The 20,178-nt window shown below is 42.8% G+C and overlaps 1 protein-coding gene across 1 annotated transcript; it reads left to right on the top strand.

Annotated features, from left to right (window-relative positions):
* The first annotated feature begins 344 nt into the window (after positions 1 to 344).
* On the top strand, positions 345 to 19,833 carry aipl1 (aryl hydrocarbon receptor interacting protein-like 1). Its single transcript, XM_041196729.1, has 6 exons — positions 345 to 440; positions 2,005 to 2,184; positions 10,162 to 10,350; positions 13,722 to 13,898; positions 18,110 to 18,251; positions 19,628 to 19,833. Exons 1-6 carry the CDS (start codon positions 345 to 347, stop codon positions 19,831 to 19,833), a joined length of 990 nt encoding a protein of 329 aa, XP_041052663.1.
* The last annotated feature ends 345 nt before the right edge of the window (positions 19,834 to 20,178 follow it).

Raw genomic sequence — 20,178 nt, 5'->3', positions numbered from 1 at the left:
GCATACTGAAATGAATTAGAGTAATGAATTGGAACAAGATTTGAAAGTTTTATTTGAGTTCTTGAATATCCAAATTTCATCTCCTTGCAGCTAAATCAGAATTAAGAGGCATACTAGTTTCTTCTAGAAAATTTGGTACTACTATTTAGAGGCTGAAAAATTATGTAACAGGAATGTTCTTAATCAGCTAGAGTGCCTTAATACATTACTGCTCTTAGTCATTGGCTCCCTGGCTGCTTAATCTTGACTATAAGGCTAGGATCACCAGGTAATCTTAGCACATGAATACGTGTTTACTGAGAGTGTGAACTGAAATCCTGTAGCACATTCTGTGAACACCAGTCATGGAGGAAACATATCTGGCAAATGTTGAAGGTATTAAAAAGACAATTCTCCATGGAGGAACTGGCGAGCTGCCAAAATTTCTCACAGGATCCAAAGTAAGTTCAACTACATTTAAGTATTATTTCCTGAAAATATTATGGATTTATAACATTGCCAATCTTGAATCAAAGGCAGTGTACATAGAGACAAAATAAAGGCAGAATATTGTAAATTATATTGTAAAGATTTACCATATTAGTATTTTAATTTCCATATAATATAATTTTGCTATGATCTAGGCAACGTATTCCATTATGTTCTAACAATTCAAATTCATTTTGATTCATTATCACCATCTAGTTAGCTTTCATTAATGGTACAAAAGGAACCAATCCAAAATTGATGTCCTTTTTTAAAAAATATCTTTGGAACTGGAAAATGGTCGATTATTGTACATCAAAGTACTGCACAAATATTTTTTTCTAACCTTGATGTAAAAAGTAATCCTATTAATTTTAAATAAACTATTACTATATGAAATGCCTAGAAACAAAAGCTTAATTATGATGGGATTTAATGGCTTCTAGTAATGTTCAGGTAATTATGGTCATGTAGAATTTCTTTGTGGGCAGGTTTTGTCCTTTGGGGGAGGGGGGGGTGCTCAGCAGAGGTGGGCGGGGGCGGTTAGGAAGCTAATTAAGGCGCGCCCCGCGTGGATTGTGAGCACAGAGCTGCCTCAGAGACATTGAAGCGTTTTTTAAAAAAAATTAATAAATGGAGTAAAAATGTAATAAAACATGCCCCCTCACGTGACTCTGTCATATGAGATGGGAAATGGTTCATCCCGCTCGTGGATGAGGTTTCCTAAAAAATGTAAAGGCCGCTTGGCCTTTTTGCCTGCCCCGCCCACCGTTAAGTTGGACGGGCAGCGTAAATTTCAAGTTAATGAGGTTGTTAATGGCCTTTTAATTATCGGTGGACGTGCAGCTGACTCCTGCACGCGCCCACCGAACGAAACCTTGCGACAATGCATGATGATGTTGGGAGTATCAGGCAGGCACCTGCACACCCAGCGTATTATTCTGGCCTGTATGTTTGTTTTTCTTTGATGGCATGTGGCTGCCATTGGCAAGGTCAGCATTTGTTGCCCATCCCCTTATTGCCCTTGAAGTGGGCTGGCTGGGCTGTTTCAGTAGGCAGCTAAGAGTCAACCACATTGCTGTGGGGTCTGGAGTCATATGTAGGCCAGACCAGGTAAGGATTGTAGATTCCCTTCCCTAAGGGACATTTGTGAACCAGCTGGGTTGTTAATGACAGTTTCATGATACTGAGACTAACTTTTAATTCCAGGTTTTATTCACTGAATTTAAATTCCACTAACTGCCATAGTGGGATTTGAACCCATGTCGGCAGAGCATTAGCCTGGATTTCTGGATCACTTGCCTAGTGACAGTATCACTGAGCTACCATCTCCCAGAGTTGTTGACTCGATTGAGATAAATTACATAACAACTGTGCCAAAATAACACAGGAAGTAACTATACATGAATTTATCAACCAGTGCACTTGCAGGGAACATTGTACCCCCATATAGATAAAATATTATCGTTTAGAAAATCTATCAAAATTTCCTTGAAATTGAAGTAAAAAGTAACTGTCTTTATTTTTTGTTACATATAGGTCACATTTCATTTTCGGACTATAAAATGTGACGGAGACCGAACAGTTATTGATGACAGTAAACAAGTCAGCAGGCCAATGGAAATAATTCTCGGCAATATGTTTAAACTGGAAGTGTGGGAAATTTTAATATCTTCCATGAGGATCGGGGAGGTTGCTGAATTCTGGTGTGATGTCATTGTAAGTGCGGCCGGCTGAGTAGATTTTGGGTGGGAAAATGGTGAATTGATGACAGTGTCTGAAGGAAATGAAGTCCCTCAGTGTTTTGCATTAATCTTTAGATGACTAATGCTGCCTGTCACAATGCTGCAAAATCCATTTTTCCGTTTAGTCATTAATTCTGATCCTTAGGCAGCAGATTAAGCTAAGCTGCCAACATATGGACACACTATACCTGTGAAAGGATGATTTACAGTCACTTAATATAGCGTGGCATTCAAAAAGGTGAATGAGGACATTTTTAAAATGCTTAAAAACCTGTACACAGATTCTTCCCCCCACCCTGTATGAGATTAACAATATTTCAATGATTTAAGATTAGGAAAGTAAATCATTGCGAGTACTTCTGTACTTAAAATAAATCTGGGATCCCATCCAATTATCCTTTACATCAGGCTGTGTAACCTTAAGGCAGCTAGGTAACAGTTTCCACCAAATAATTGTTTCAGTTACACAATGTGCAGTCTGAGCTGATGCTAATTTATTTTATTTTGTAAACCAAAAGTAACAAACTAGAATTTTAATACTGTGTCACCAAGCTAGTGACTCGGGCAGACTATTCTTGCAGAAGCAACAGTGCTTGAATGGCCTGCCAATACTAAAATGCCAAGGCCCACACATGGGCCAGGATTTTCCCGTTGGCGAGCAGGGGGGTGGGACCCACTCGCTGATGCATAAAATGACACGTGGTGATGTCGTGCGGAACCCCCAATGTCACGGCGCCCCATTTAAATTTTCAGGTAGGAGGGGGCGCAGCAAAATCAGTTGTGGGCCCACCGACCTGTCAATGGCCAATTGAGGCCAGTGACAGAGTCATTAAACTAATTAATGGACCTGCCCGTCCAACCTTAACATTGGTGGTCAGGCCAGGAGCCCTGGCGGGCATTAGAAAAAACATCAAACCTCATCCACAGGTGGGATGAGGTTTCATGTAGGTTTAAAAACATTTAATTAAAGTTTTTTTTTACAAAGTTATGTACATGTCCCAATTCATGTGACAGTGTCACATGAGGGGACATGTCAGGAAATTTTTTTCTCCTATTTATAATATTTTTTACTGTGGAGCCGATCTCCCTGAGGCAGCGCTTAGCCTCAGGGAGAAGTGTGCGCTCCTTCGAGTGCATGCGTGAAAGAGCGCACCCTCGAGTTTAGGGAATCCTCCCCCCCCCCACCCACCCGCGCAGGGAGTGCATAGCGCTTCCATGCAGACGTCACGCTGGGCGAGCCTTAATTGGCCCGCCCACGTAAAATGGCAGCACGCCCCTAATCAGAGGTGCTGATCGGAGGTGCACCTTCACGCACTCTCACTTCAATCTCCCCCCCGAGGGGGGGGGATGGGGGGAAACCCTGGTCGTGACGAATGGATGAGAACTCAGCACTCATACATCATACCTCAGAAAAGGGTCAACATTATGAAGAAAGGAGGAAAGGAGATAACCAGCTGAGAAACATGCATTGTAAAGAATATTATGAATATAGCCCGAAGAAGAGCACACAAGGAAAGTTTTCTCCCTGTCCTGTTGAAGGGTCATGAGGACTCGAAACATCAACTCTTTTCTTCTCCGCCGATGCTGCCAGACCTGCTGAGTTTTTCCAGGTAATTCTGTTTTTGTTTTGGATTTCCAGCATCCCCAGTTTTTTGTTTTTATCTTTTGTTTTTATCTTTAAGTTCAGCTGACCCTTGCTTTCAGTCACTGAGACCATTTATGTAGGCTTTTTCCAGGCCTTCATTAATGCCCTCTTCTGCTGGCCACTAACAAATGTGTAATAACATCAACACCTACGTCTACTTTTACTATTAGTTCACTCAGAGAAGTTGTGCGGCCTTTGTCCAATATCACTTAGTACAGAACTGAGTGGAAAAGGGATTGAATCTGTGTTACACCACTTCCCCCACCCCAATGACTTCATGATTTGCAATGCATTGCACTACTGTCATGCTAACTGCACACGTGGCTCTACGTGGTTGAGGCCCAATGATTGTACCACCCATAAACTATATGTATGTTATATTTCACAGTGACTTTCTAAATGAGGAGCAGTGAAACATGGGGCTGAATGTTTTGCATAGGGGGTGAGAAAAAGAAGCTGAGACTGTGTCCGGGTCCTGAACCAGGCCTGGGGGGAAGCAGTCACTGACCTGGGATTTTCATGGAGACACCTCCTTAGTTGGCATGCTGATAGGTTGCCTGTTCAATGAAGGGTGACAGGCAGGCTCTCGAAGATGGAAGGCCAATCAGTCCTTCCAGCTTGAGATGAACAGCAGTCTGTAGTACACGGTAAGTAACTGAGAGGGCACATCAATTTGGATGTGCATCTTTACCAACCACTTTAAATCTCAAAGTTGCATACAGCAGCCAGTCCGCTACTGTGTCTGGGGCAGTGGGTGGCCCGGGGTGGGGGTGGGGGTGAGGGGATGGGGGTTGGAGAAATCCCTCTACAGGGTGGCCTTTGGCTCCCTTCAGTGCCCGGCAATGGTGTTGGGAAACTGCCATGCTGGCCAGCGCCATTATTTTGGGGCTGGTTCCCCCTCTGTTCCCATCCTCGGCAGGGCCTGAAAAGTGAGCCCATGGTGTCACTAACAATACCCATGCCATTTACAAGCCATGTTTGGAGGTGGAATCACAGCAGAAATTTCCCCACCCCTTGAATCGTGGAGTGGGGCAGCTGAAAAAGCAACAATGGCTTAAGCCGCTTGCCGGTCATTAGTGCCAGATAGGTTTACAGCAGAAGAGGAAAATAACATTTTAAAATTGAGCAAGATTAAGTGGTAAATCATTCTGGAGGTAAGAGAGAAATAGAGTACTTAAATGGTCAGATAGCTTGTGACCTCTTCCAGAACCATTTCCAACAGTTTATTGCATGTGGGCTGTTGTGCCCGATAAACCAGATCTAGGACATTAATATGCAAAGCCCCATGCAGATAAGGGTAACCATTTTTGAAAAATCATTTCTTTTGCAGAACAGTAATACACCGCAGTCAAGTAATCTTAAACTCCAGGTCTGAGGATTGCCCAACATGCAAGTATGACTGGCACTCGCTGGCCGTATTTGTATTAAATTTCTCATCAGTAATTGCCTATTGTGTGATGTTCCATATTGTGACATAAACAGCTTTATTCATTATAAATGCACCTCGTGTGGGTGATCAGAATGTTATTGATGGCAGTCACAGAGCAGCCCTGGAACCCAGGCTGCTCTTCAAACAGACAGTGACTCACTGGTAACAAAAACAGAATTAGCTGGAAAAACTCAGCATGTCTGGCAGCATCGGCGGAGAAGAAAAGAGTTGACGTTTCGAGTCCTCATGACCCTTCAACAGAACTAGGTGAATCCAAGGAAGGGGTGAAATATAAGCTGGTTTAAGGTATGTGTGTGTGTGTGTGTGTGTGTGTGTATGTGTGTGGGGGGGGGGTGGTGGGGCGGTGTTGGGTGGGGGGAGAGAAGTGGAGGGGGTGGTGTTGTTGTTTGGACAAACAAGCAGTGATAGAAGCAGATCATCAAAAGATGTCACAGACAACAGAACAAAAGAACACATAGGTGTTGAAGTTGGTGATATATATCTAAACGAATGTGCTAATTAAGAATGGATGCTTGAGGAATTAAGGTATAGCTCTAGTGGGGGTGGGGGGAGCATAAAAGATTTAAAAATATTTAAAAATAATGGAAATAGGTGGGAAAAGAAAAATCTACATAATTTATTGGAAAAAACAAAAGGAAGGGGGAAGAAACAGAAAGGGGGTGGGGATGGAGGAGGGAGTTCAGGACCTAAAGTTGTTGAATTCAATATTCAGTCTGGAAGGCTGTAAAGTTCCTAGTCGGAAGATGAGGTGCTGTTCCTTCAGTTTGCGTTGGGCTTCACTGGAACAATGCAGCAAGCCAAGGACAGACATGTGGGCAAGAGAGCAGAGTGGAGTGTTAAAATGGCAAGCGACATGGAGGTTTGGGTCATTCTTGCAGACAGACCGCAGGTGTTCTGCAGAGCGGTCGCCCAGTTTACGTTTGGTCTCTCCAATGTAGAGGAGACCACATTGGGAGCAACGAATACAGTAGACTAAGTTAGGGGAAATACAAGTGAAATGCTGCTTCACTTGAAAGGAGTGTTTGGGTCCTTGGACGATGAGGAGAGAGGAAGTGAAGAGGCAGGTGTTACATCTTTTGCGTGGGCATGCGGTGGTGCCATAGGTGGGGGTTGAGCTGTAGGGGGTGATGGAGGAGTGGACCAGGGTGTCCCGGAGGGAACGATCCCTACGGAATGCCGACAGTGGGGGTGAAGGGAAGATGTGTTTGGTGGTGGCATCATGCTGGAGTTGGTGGAAATGGCGGAGGACGATCCTTTGAATGCGGAGGCTAGTGGGGTGATAAGTGAGGACAAGGGGGACCCTATCATGTTTCTGGGAAGGAGGAGAAGGCGTGAGGGTGGATGCGCGGGAGATGGGCTGGACATGGTCGAGGGCCCTGTCAACGACCGTGGGTGGAAAACCTCGGTTAAGGAAGAAGGAGGACATGTCAGAGGAACTGTTTTTGAAGGTAGCATCATCGGAACAGATGCGACGGAGGCGAAGGAACTGAGAGAATGGGATGGAGTCCTTACAGGAAGCAGGGTGTGAGGAGCTGTAGTCGAGGTAGCTGTGGGAGTCGGTAGGCTTGTAATGGATATTGGTGGACAGTCTATCACCAAGATTGAGACAGAGAGGTCAAGGAAGGCAAGGGAAGTGTCAGAGATGGACCATGTGAAAATGATGGAGGGGTGGAGATTGGAAGCAAAATTAATAAATTTTTTCAGGTCCCGACGAGAGCATGAAGTAGCACCGAAGTAATCATCGATGTACCGGAGAAAGAGTTGTGGAAGGGGGCTGGAGTAGGACTGGAACAAAGAATGTTCCACATACCCCATAAAGAGACAGGCATAGCTGGGGCCCATGCGGGTACCCATAGCCACACCTTTTATTTGGAAGAAGTGAGAGGAGTTGAAGGAGAAATTGTTCAGTGTGAGAAAAATGCCCTCACCTCAATGAATTTTGGGCGCGGCCCGATGCTGAACTCTTCTTCTGCCATCTTCGTCTCCGGGCTCACTTCTTTGGGCAGGCGTCCTCTCCCCATTCAACGGATCCTTTCACCCACCTCCAATATTCTCCCTCCACCTGGACCCCTCCCTCTGGATTCTTACCTTCTCTTGATCTTTTCATTGAGAACTGTCAGCTCAACATTAGTTGTCTCAATTTCTCTGCTCCTTTCACCCATTCTAATCTCTCTCTCGCTGAACTTACTGTACTCCGTTCTCTCAGGTCCAACCTTGACATTGTCATCAAACCCTCTGACAAGGGTGGTGCTGTTGTTGTCTGGTGCACTGACCTCTACCTCACGGAGGCTGAGCGTCAACTCGCAGACACTTCCTCCTACCTCCCCCTGGACCATGACCTCACCACTGAACATCAAGCCATTGTTTCCAGGACTGTCACTGACCTCATCTCCTCTGGATATCTTCCTCCCACAGCTTCCAACCTGATAGTCGCCCAACCTCGCCCAGCTTCTACCTCCTACCCAAAATCCACAAACAGAACTGTCCCGGTAGACCGATCGTGTCAGCTTGCTCCTGCCCCACAGAACTCATTTCTCATTATCTTGACTCCCTTCTCTCTCCCCTTGTCCAGTCCCTTCCCACCTACATCCGTGATTCCTTTGACACCTTACGTCACATCAACAATTTCCAGTTCCCTGGCCCCAACCGCTTCCTCTTCACCATGGACGTCCAATCCCTCTACACCTCCATCCCCCACCAGGATGGTCTGAGGGCCCTTAGCTTCTTCCTCGAACAGAGGCCCGAACAATCCCCATCCACCACTACTCTCCTCCGTCTGGCTGAACTTGTTCTCACACTGAACAATTTGTCCTTCAACTCCTCTCACTTCCTCCAAATAAAAGGTGTGGCTATGGGTACCTGCATGGGCCCCAGCTATGCCTGTCTCTTTATGGGGTATGTGGAACATTCCTTGTTGCAGTCCTACTCCGGCCCCCTTCCACAACTCTTTCTCTGGTACATCGATGATTACTTCGGTGCTGCTTCATGCTCTCATCGGGACCTGGAAAAATTTATTAATTTTGCTTCCAATCTCCACCCCTCCATCATTTTCACATGGTCCATCTCTGACACTTCACTTCCCTTCCTTGACCTTTCCGTCTCAATCTCTGGTGATAGACTGTCCACCAATATCCATTACAAACCCACCGACTCCCACAGCTACCTTGACTACAGCTCCTCACACCCCGCTTCCTGTAAGGACTCCATCCCATTCTCTCAGTTCCTTCGCCTCCGTCGCATCTGTTCCGATGATACTACCTTCAAAACAGTTCCTCTGACATGTCCTCCTTCTTCCTTAACCGAGGTTTTCCACCCACGGTCGTTGACAGGGCCCTCAACCGTGTCCGGCCCATCTCCCGCGCATCCGCCCTCACGCCTTCTCCTCCTTCCCAGAAACATGATAGGGTCCCCCTTGTCCTCACTTATCACCCCACCAGCCTCCGCATTCAAAGGATCATCCTCCGCCATTTCCGCCAACTCCAGCATGATGCCACCACCAAACACATCTTCCCTTCACCCCCCCCCACTATCGGCATTCCATAGGGATCGCTCCCTCCGGGACACCCTGGTCCACTCCTCCATCACCCCCTACTCCTCAACCCCCACCTATGGCACCACCCCATGCCCACGCAAAAGATGTAACACCTGCCCCTTCACTTCCTCTTTCCTCACCGTCCAAGGGCCCAAACACTCATTTCAAGTGAAGCAGCATTTCACTTGCATTTCCCCCAACTTAGTCTACTGTATTCGTTGCTCCCAATATGGTCTCCTCTACATTGGAGAGACCAAACGTAAACTGGGCAACCGCTTTGCAGAACACCTGCGGTCTGTCTGCAAGAATGACCCAAACCTCCATGTCGCTTGCCATTTTAACACTCCACCCTGCTCTCTTGCCCACATGTCTGTCCTTGGCTTGCTGCATTGTTCCAGTGAAGCCCAACGCAAACTGGAGGAACAACACCTCATCTTCCGACTAGGCACTTTACAGCCTTCCAGACTGAATATTGAATTCAACAACTTTAGGTCCTGAACTCCCTCCTCCATCCCCACCCCCTTTCTGTTTCTTCCCCCTTCCTTTTGTTTTTTTCCAATAAATTATGTAGATTTTTCTTTTCCCACCTATTTCCATTATTTTTAAATCTTTTATGCTCCCCCCACCCCCACTAGAGCTATACTTTAATTCCCCAACCATCCATTCTTAATTAGCACATTCGTTTAGATAATATCACCAACTTCAACACCTATGTGTTCTTTTGTTCTGTTGTCTGTGACATCTTTTGATGATCTGCTTCTATCACTGCTTGTTTGTCCCTACAACCACACCACCCCCCTCCACTTCTCTCCCCCCACCCAAAACTGCGCCCCCCCCCCCCCCCCCCCAACACACACACACACACACACACACACACACACACACCTTAAACCAGCTTATATTTCACCCCTTCCTTGGATTCACCTAGTTCTGTCGAAGGGTCATGAGGACTCGAAACATCAACTCTTTTTTTCACCGCCGATGCTGCCAGACCTGCTGATTTTTTCCAGGTAATTCCGTTTTTGTTTTGGATTTCCAGCATCCGCAGTTTTTTGTTTTTATCTCAGTGACTCACTGGTCGTTAATATAGAACTTGCCTGTAATATGGAAAATTAGGGGTGGAAATGCAATTTCCAAAGTCCTTTGTTGTATGATTTTGAGACATGTTTTGTATAGTAATGTTTCCTGGGCAAACAAGTCTTTCATCCAGTGATGACTTTTTGGCTTCTATTGTATCTTAACTCCTGTGAAAATGCATCAGTTGGCTATTGTTAAAAATATTAATCGCTTCTTCCCCACTCCCATCCCCTACCCTCCACAACAGCATACCGGTCTGTATCCAACTGTAGCAAAGAGCCTGCGTTTGATCGTAGAAGGAAAGGATCCAACAGACTGGCATGTTCATACCTGTGGCCTCGCCAATATGTTTGCCTATCACAGCTTGGGATATGATGATCTGGATGAATTGCAGAAAGAACCTCAGCCACTCATCTTTGTTATTGAGCTGTTGAAGGTTAAGCCTATTCTATTTATTTACACCTCTTAAATGACAATTGAACACAAGTATGAAGTTAATCGTTTCAATGGATTTTTTGATCTTTCTTCCTCTTTTTCACTACAGGCCTTCCTTATTCCTGTTGTCAGTGCTCAATGATTTGATTCATTTAATCCATCCAGATAAAAAGAATGTGTGAATGACAATGCTTCCTGTGTAATGCCAACTCCTTCTCAGGCATCAATCAGAAAGACATTGTCAAGACCAATCCTTACAGTGATATCTGAGAAAGCCTGGACTGTGAGAGAGTGAGAGTCACTCTCATCTCCTCCTTGGTCTGGATTTCAACCTGTTCCCTTAGAAATTAAAAGAAAGTTAATGTGCCATCTAGTCCTTCAATATCAGAGAATCACAGAATCTTTGCAGTTTAGAAGTAGGCCATTCAGCCCATTGTGTCTGCACTGGCTCTCGCTGATCTCTGTCTTGATGTAAAATAATAGGTAAAATTTGGGAAACAATTAGCAGGACAAAGAAGCTGTCACAAATAATGATTATAACAATCTTCATTTAATCAGGATTAATCATTTAATGACCACTGAATCACCAAAGTTTTGAACAGACCCCATGTAATGCCATCACACTGCCATGGATCAAACATTACCTACATGTATCAACAGGTAGCAAACAAAGATTTCAAAAACTTAAAGTTACAACAGCACTTATCTTTGATACTGAGCTTCCCACAATAGCAGCAACCATTGTAAAATGCTGATGACCCCCAAGGCAAAAAATCAATTGATGCTCTGACATCCTGAATACTGGAAGTGGTCTCTTAAGGCAATGATAAGATAGTTTGTCTCTTTGTATGTGTGACACCACTTACTTAAAAATTATATTAGCCAAATTAGGCATTGAATATTTAGGTGATACATTCAGGTACTGGGGATAAATCACAAGCAAAATACTTTGTATATTCAGTTCATTCAACCAGCAGCTATAGAAAAACCTTTAATAAGTAACTCCTGATTTTAAAAAGAGAGCTGTGCACTTCAATATAACGTGTAAATGTTTCCTCTCAATCCTGATGCATTATCATCCATTTGTTATTACTCCCATCGCTGCAGGATCTTTTAAATAGTCCCAAATGTTTTTAGTAATTCAAGTAGATCTTAGGAACATAAGAACCAGAGTAGGCCATTCAGCCCTTTGAGCCTGCTCCGCTATTCTGTTAGACCATGGCTGATCATCTACCTCAACACCATTTTCCCTCACTATCCCCATATCTCTGGATGTCATTGTTCTCCAGAAATCTATTGATTTCTCTTTTGAACATACTCAATGATTGAACTTCCACAGCCCTCTGGGGTAGAGAATTTCAAAGATTCACCACTCTCTGAGTGAAGAAATTCCTCCTCAACTCAGTCTTAAAATGCCTATCCCTTATCCCGAGATTATGTCCCCTGTTTCTAGATCCACCAGCATTATCTACATCCACCCTGTCACACCCTGTCAAAAATTTGTAAGTTTTAATGAGGTCACACCTCATTCTTCAAAACTCTAGGGAATACAGACCCAGCCTCCTTAATCTCTCCTCATAAAACAATCGTGCCATCCCGGGGATTAATCTAATGAATCTCTGTTGCACTCCTTCTATGGAAAGAATATCCTTCCTTCAATAAGGGGACCAAAACTGTGCATGATGCTCCAGTTGAGGTCTCACCAAGGCTGTACATAACTGCTGCAATACATCCTTACTCCTGTATTCAAATACCCTCGCGATGAAGGCCAACATGCCATTTTCCTTTCCAGTTGCTTGCTGCACTTGCATGCTAGCTTTTGGTCACTCATGAACAAGGACACCCAGGTCCCTTTGGATACCTGCACTTTGAAAGCTCTTACCATTTAAGAAATGCTCTGCCTTCTTGTTTTTTCTACCATAGTGGATACCTTCACAATTATTCACTTTATATTCCATCTACCATGTTCTAGCCCATTCACGTAGACTGTCCAAGACCTCTTGAAGCCCCCATGCATCCTCCTCACAATTTACATTTCCACCCAGTTTGGTATCATCAGCAAATTTGGAAGTATTACAATTAGTCCCCACATCCAAATAATTCATATAGATTGTGAACAGCTGTGGACCTAGCATTGAACCTTGTGGAACCCCACTAGTAACAGTTTATTCCATTGATCCATTTATTCCTACTCTCTGCTTTCTGTCTGTTAATCAGTTCTCAATCTACACTAGTACATTTCCACCAATCCCATGTGCTCTAATTTTATTTACTAACCTCTTGTGTCAAAAGCCTTCTGAAAATCCAAAACACCACATCCACTGGTTCTCTATTGTTATGCCACAAGAAACATCCTCAAAAAACTCCAATAAGTTTTGTCAAATATGATTTCCCTTTCATAAATCCATGTTGACTCTGTCCAATTTTAACCATTCCTTTCTAAATGTCCAGTTATCAAATCATTAACAATAGATTCTAACATTTTCCCTACTATTGATGTAAAACTGACAAGCCTGTCGTTCTCCATTCTCCCTCTCCCTCCCTTCTCAAATAGTGGGGTTACATTTGCAACTTTCCAGTTGACAGGAAACTTTCCAGAATCTAAAGAATTTTGGAAGATAACCGTCAATGCCAATTAAAAATTGTTGGGCCTGTATTAACACCCTCTCAGATCAGTGTGGCAGGGATATTGGTTCGGAAGAGCCTTAAAGGGTCCTGGTAGCAAGGTTCCAAGTTTTGTGGCCATTTTTTGGGGCAGATAAGCTTTTTTTTTTGTTGGTTGGAGTCTTCTGTTGAAGAACAATGGCAATAGTGTCAAAGGATGGTGATGAGGCCTTGAACTCCAGGCCTGGAGCTATACTCCAATTTGTTCCCCTGCTTTCTGGCTCAAGGCCCTGTCTGTTAATAGTCTGGGACACAAAAGTCAAGAGCAGTATAAACTGGGCAGGTACAATGCAGTCTGGATTCACTGTAACTATCAAGTTATGGGCAGAAGCAGGGCTAGAGTAATTACCCCTATAATTTTCAGTTACTGAAAAACAAATTGGCAGATGAAAATAATTTTAAAAATTATTTTTGATGATTCAGTTAGCTAATCAACAAATGATGCTGGTCAAAGTTGACATAGAAATACTGAATTGGAAATGTACATGGACAATAGAAGTTTATAATGAGCAAAAGTGTGCTTAAATGGAGATATGAAATGCATGCAATCTAATTTCTTTAAGAGGATAACTAGATCTTATAACAATACCCAAACACTTTTTCCACTATGTGAATTAATAACAAATATTTTCAGTTTGCTGGCTTTGCAAATAACCAAGGGCACATCATTTTTATTGTGAAAAATAAGTGCATTTTCTAAAAATTTAGATGGAGTCACCAAGTGCTTACAAACGAGAAACATGGGCCATGAATGATGATGAGAAACTTAAAGCTGTGCCACTTCTTCATGGAATGGGAAACAAACTGTTTAAACTCGGCAGGTACCCAGACGCATTGGCAAAATATCGTGAGGCTGTTATCTGCTTAAAGAATCTACAAGTAAAGGTATCTATTATTCACAAACTGAAAACATTAAAAGAGAGACTCTCATGCTCAGGACTACACAATAGCAACTAAGTCACAATGAGTTCCAATTAACATATTGCTTTGTCCTTTCCTATTGATTCCTAAATATTATTGGTTAAATCCTGAATGCTGATGGCATTATCTGCTCTTGGTTTGCAGTTACTGAAATAGAAAAGGCTAAGAAGTTGAACTATCAATATAGATAATCATTAACCTAAGGGAACTTATGCATGAACTCTGTAGGTTTGTGACAACATTGCTCAAACAGCCTCAGTGCAGTACTCCTCTGATTTATATTGTGAACTCTCTCCCTGTGGCACAACCTCTCCCGATGTCTGCTGGAGGCTAATTTGGGCTTTGATACCTGCTGCCATGACATAGTTGCATGGTGTGGCATAAGACACTTTGGCAGGTGGAGCTGCTATTGAGGCTACATCAGTTCAGTGTGTCCGCTTTCTATTATGGAACTGTTTGGCTTCATGATGCAATTATGTAGGCGGCCAAAACTGGCTATACAGGCCAGAACAGAAGGTACCAAATTCAACTGTGGACTGCAAGCCCCATAAATTTTTTAAAATATTTCTCCGGCTGTGGCATTGCTGACAAGGCTGGCATTTATTGCCTTCCCTAGTTGCCCTTGGGAATGTGGTGACAGATCTTTTCTTGAACCACTCTGCTCCTTGTGGTGAATATGCCCCTGCAATGCTATTAGGTAGAGTTCCAGGATTTTGACCCATTGGCAATAAAGGAATGACAATATATGTCCAAGTCAGGACAGTGTGCCACTTGGTGGTGATGCTATTTCCAAGCAGCTGCTGGTCCTGCCCTTCCAGATGTTGGTGGTTGTGGATTTTGGAGGTGTTGACCAAGCCAGGTTTGATGGCAATTTTTAGTCAAATCCAATTGCCAACAGCACAAACACTTTAGAAGCTTCAAAAATGCATGTGGGGACTTAACCACTTAACCTGAACAATTCTTAAATAAAGGGAAAGTACCATCCAGAAGTTCTGGGTTTTTAGCCAAGTGAATGTCGTGTATACCATAATATAGTGTATATGGTAATGTACTGTATACGGGAATGTTGTGGGTACCCTAACACATTGGGTGTAGTAATGTGTGGGTGTATTAACATTGTGAGCATAATAATTGTAAGGGTTGTGGTAATGTAGTGTGTGTAGTTACGCAATGGCTGTGGTGATGTAGTGGGTGAGGTAATATAGAAGGCATGGTACTGATCTCTGAACCCAGAGATTGCGAATTTAAATTCCACCATGGCAAGTTGTGAAATTTAATGCAATAAATTAGGTGAATTATGGGACAACGCTAGAAAAAATGACTATAAGGGTTACCATCGGCAACCTGCCACCAGCCCCCTCGCCTGCTACACCCCTGCTCTGGCCTACATGACTAGAGTCTATGCCAGATGGTTGATTCTTAAAGTCTTCTGAAGCCACCTAGCAAACCACACAATTGCACAAACAATTACAAAGGCCCACGATTACCTTATCAGGGAAACTGGGTACAAAATGTGGGCCAGGACTTGGCTTTCCGGTCCCAGCGTGATGGGTCCCCACTGTGCCGGATGCAGTGGACCTAGCCCAAGGTCCATTGACTTCAGCAGGACTGGAAGATCCCGTCACTGGGTGAGGCCAGAAGACCCTGCCCGTGGTCTTGCTGAGGCTATAAAGTAAATTGTACAAGTAGCAGACAATTCAGTGTTAACCATGGGAATGGCCATCTGTTGTCATTTTTATACATAAAAATTCTATTTAATGGTTTTATGATTGAGGTTTTGATGGAAAATTGCATTTAAAATAATAAAATATCAAGAGTGGTTGTGGTCCGGATTTTTGACACAGTGGAGAGCTTCCTTGTCATGGTGAAAGCGGCAGAAGTTCCCAAAACCATAAGTCCCACCCCCAAGCGTGGAGCTTCCCATTTTTGCGTGGACCAGGAACATGTCATAACGTGCATGATTTACAGAGGCAATTGGCCATTTAACCCACCAGCTGCCTCCACTGAAGTGGGATTTTAGTAGCCTGGGAGTATGAAACCCAAAGTGTGCAGAACAGACCAGGGAAAAGCATGTCTGAACTTTTTCCAATTGGATCTGGTCTAAGGATGCCTTTGGTGGAAGTAAGTTGCCCTTTGGTGGAGGTAAGGTGCCCTTTGGAAATATTGAAGTAGGCATGAATGTGTGAAAAAAGTGCATGTACTCATTAATTGTCAAGCCCACTGAAACTGTCACAGACCTGTCAAAATCAACTAGCAAAACTGTCAAAAGCAACTGTCATGAGGACTTGTCAAGAGGACCTGTCATAAGGACCTGTCATGAGGACCTGTCAAGAGTACCAAAAGCACCCTTGAAAGGGAGCCATCAAGTTGGAAAAGCATTTAAAAGTCTGCCCTTTGAATCTTTGATAAAAAGGTCTGGAGTGTTAAAAAAATAATTTCTTGCTATGTCAACTGACAGAGTGAAAACCAGTACTGGATTAGCGCTGCATGACTGATTTTGACTATCATCCATTGTCACTGTACAGCACCTGCCATTTCAGTTTGATTGACAGCTACATGTGATTATAGACTCTTTGAAATGGGAATATGAATTCCAATACTTGTGGTGCACTTGAATGAAATATTTGTTGTTACAAGGCTTTATGTAATTGAAGGTTTGTAAATATAGTAAACGGGATTTTATGAATGCCAGTTTTTTTTTTCATTATAGTGAAGTCTGCAATAGGCACCTACAACTTTATTTAATAGAACTTTATTTTATCCTGTTTCTGTATGAGTGCTGAGGTCTGCCCATGGTGAGTACTGGGTCAGTTGGGTTGGTGGGTGCAAGGGCAAAGGGTGGTGAGTGAAGGAGCATTGTTTGGCATGAGTTTGCTCTAAGTTGGCATGGGGCTATAAAGGATGAGTACAAGGGTAGAGGTTGGCATGGAGGATATGAGGGACCCTGCGATGTGTACAGCGGCATAGGTTGGCATGGATGGTATGAGGGGTACAGGGCATGAGGTAGCATGGATTGGCATGGGCAGGGCTTGGGCCGTGTGTGGTTGGTAAAGGGGGCGTAAGGGGTAAGGGCTGGAGGGTGTTTTATATTTTATTCATTAAAAAAATTTTGGACATAGCATCCACACCCGGCAGCTTCCTCACTACTTCTGGGGTTGCCTGCCTGACCTCTAATCGAGCCTGACCCTGGGCCAAAAATAAGAAGTGCAGGCAGCATTTTTAAAAGCCAGGTTCAGGGAGCCAGGAACCCTCCCAACTCTGTGCACCCGACTCGCAGATGAAAATCCAAGCCTGTGTTTAGCCATTAATAAGCTCCATTAAAGAACTTAATTTTAAATAAATGTTTTTTTCTGATATTAAGATCACTGTTCTGGTAACACTTAGGAAACACATGAAATGTCCTCTTTTACATATTTCTCCCTGGCTACAATATACATTTAAATAGACACCTACAGTGCCATTCAGTTGCCGTGTTTTGGTATATCTACCTCATATAAGTTATATTATAATATTCATACATTAGCAATCTGCATAAAGACTGTTACGTGTTTCGAATATCTTTAACCACGGGCCCAATGCTGAATTGTAAGCTGCATACATTGCACACATGAACTGCTGTGTTACATATTTTAAGGGTCAATAAGTAACCTGTCATTTGAAGAGGGGAGAATTCTACCTTCAGTTTAAATGGTTATTGAGGTTGCAAGTGTTAAGCACTTGTTTCCTTGCTAACTTTACCCCTGGTAACCCTTGCTGCCTGATTTTTTTAATTAGTTCTAGATCAGACCACTGGAGGGAGTGCCGAATGAAAATGAGGCATTTATGGGTCAAGAAAAGAAGTGAACTAAATTCGTTACAGCATGATGGTGCTCATGGAAAGGCCCACAGCCTAAGTATTCTGCTATAACTCCTCACTCCATCACCACCTACCTGCCTCTTTATGTTTTGATGACTTAGAGCTCATATTATAAGCTGCAACACAATGTTTGTACCATTATTTTACAGTGCATTATACATCTGCACCAAACCTCTCAATGTGTTCATGAATTGAAAATGTTAAAGAATAAATAAGGAGCTGTGTATTTTGCACTCCCAATCATTCGAGGCCCCCATGATATAAAGCATCATTACACTAAACAAAATATTGGGAGAATAACTTCTATCTTTAATGTTAGCAAAAGCCCTGGGAGGTTCAATGGCTCAAATTGGAGAAGATGATTGTCACGTTAGTCCTGAACTACTGCCAATGTCTTTTGAAGATGGAAGAATACTATGAAGTGCTGGAGCAAACAACTGATATCCTCAATAATCATCCAGGTATGTACAAATCATCAAGGTAAGGCACAGAAACTCATTATTCAACTTTGCAGTAAATATATAACAATAAAGATATTGAACACTTAAAACTTTGTAATGGTACAATTCATAAAACTGCACCAAATCTTTCTTCATTGCATAACATTAGCCATTAATTTGATGGTCATTCAAGGAAGTTCAAGGGGTGTTCAGTTCTTAGAGTGGAATTGGAATTGAAACCTCATTGTAAGACCCAAATTTTGCAACACCTGAAGCCTGAACTTCATTCCAAAGATACACACAATTCTCTTAATTCTACATTATCACACACATGGGCTGAATATAGGACCATAAGAACACAGGAACAAGAGTAGGGCATTTAACTCCTCGAGCCTGTTCCACCATTGAATTATATCATTGCTGATGTGAATTTTAATTTCATCTACTATCTTGGTTACATTATCCTTATCACCCTTGCCTAACAAAACTTGATCAATCTCAGTTTTGAAATGTTCAGTTGACCTAGTCTCAACAGCTTAGTGTTCCAGATTTCCACAACCCTTTGTGCGAAGAGTGAGTTTCCGACATCACCCCTGATTTTCAGACCACACATTTATTTATACCAGGAATTTATCACAGAACATACATTAAGACATCAATTTATATTATTAAAAGATTCGCATCGGTAAGATTATAGGATAAGCTTCGACCAAACAGATTTCAGGGCTAGCTCAGACCCACTGCAATTTTACGCAATCAAATCTCAGAACTTTGACCAGCGAGATCCTGGTGACCACTGTCCCTCAACCAATCAGATCCCAAATGTTTATAGTATTTCTGGTTTGACTTAACACAGGTTCTGTCACTAAACCATTTTTATGGCATGCAACTGCCATCACAGTTCCTTCCTGGCCTTGAATTTTTCAACTAGGAAGGCAACAGCAGTGGGATCAGGGGAACATCATTACCTCCAAGTTCCCCACCAAGTCATACACCATCTTTAAAGAAGGTGAAAGGCATGTAGAGGAAGCAAGCTGAAGAAAGAAAGACTCACAGGATGAGAAAGGGAAAAACAGTGAGAACAAGAGTCAGAGACACAGAGACGTTGACCAACATCAACAATTTAGACACAGAGAAAGAGACAGAGAGAGATAAATGCAAAAAGACAGAACTCGCGAGCATAGAACAGAAAGAGCACAGACACTATTGTCTTAGTTTTTATCTCTGAGCGCTGCTGCTGGAGATCAGCTGGTACCTCTTATTTTTTATAATCCTCTGTTTGATTTGCCTAAAACAGGGGAGAAATGTAGCTGTATCTCCACAAATTAATACCAAGTCTATAATGTAATTTTGCTCCATCTTTCATAATTTCTTGACTTTGTATCTTTCTTTAACAGGTACTGTGAAAGCTTACTTTCTGAGGGGCAGAGCTCATGCAGAGGTATGGAACAAATCTGAGGCCATAGCAGACTTTGAAAAAGTTTTAGAATATGATAGTGGAATGACCAAGGCAGTGAAAAAACAACTCCAGATCCTTGATTGCAGAATGAGGGAAAAGGAAGAGGAAGATAAGCTACAATTTAAAAGGATGTTTCACAAATGAATGTCATGCCTAGAATCATCAAAAAATTATAATTTATCATCGTAACCAATGAAACACAACTGATAGTAGTTAACCTCTTTTTTGGGGAGACTTTCCTTAAAGTGGATTGTTTTAACCTTGTATAAAAAAATCTTGTTACATGATAAGGCAATTTTAAACATGGAGATGTAATGACAACTTATGCATAAAGTAAATTTTAAAAACTATTGATGGGCAAAGTATAGCAGTCAGAGTGTGTGTGCCAGGTTAGGCTCATGTCAGGTGTTCAACATAATGGTCCCTATAAGAGACTTATTTCTTTCTTGTGATTGTGGCAAATGAGGTAGACAAAGCATGTGCTTATGT

Source organism: Carcharodon carcharias, chromosome 10 (assembly GCF_017639515.1).
Source record: "Carcharodon carcharias isolate sCarCar2 chromosome 10, sCarCar2.pri, whole genome shotgun sequence".
Taxonomy (NCBI): Eukaryota; Metazoa; Chordata; class Chondrichthyes; order Lamniformes; family Lamnidae; genus Carcharodon; species Carcharodon carcharias.
Note: the sequence above shows the minus strand (reverse complement) of the source record. Positions and strands in the feature narration are given on the sequence as shown.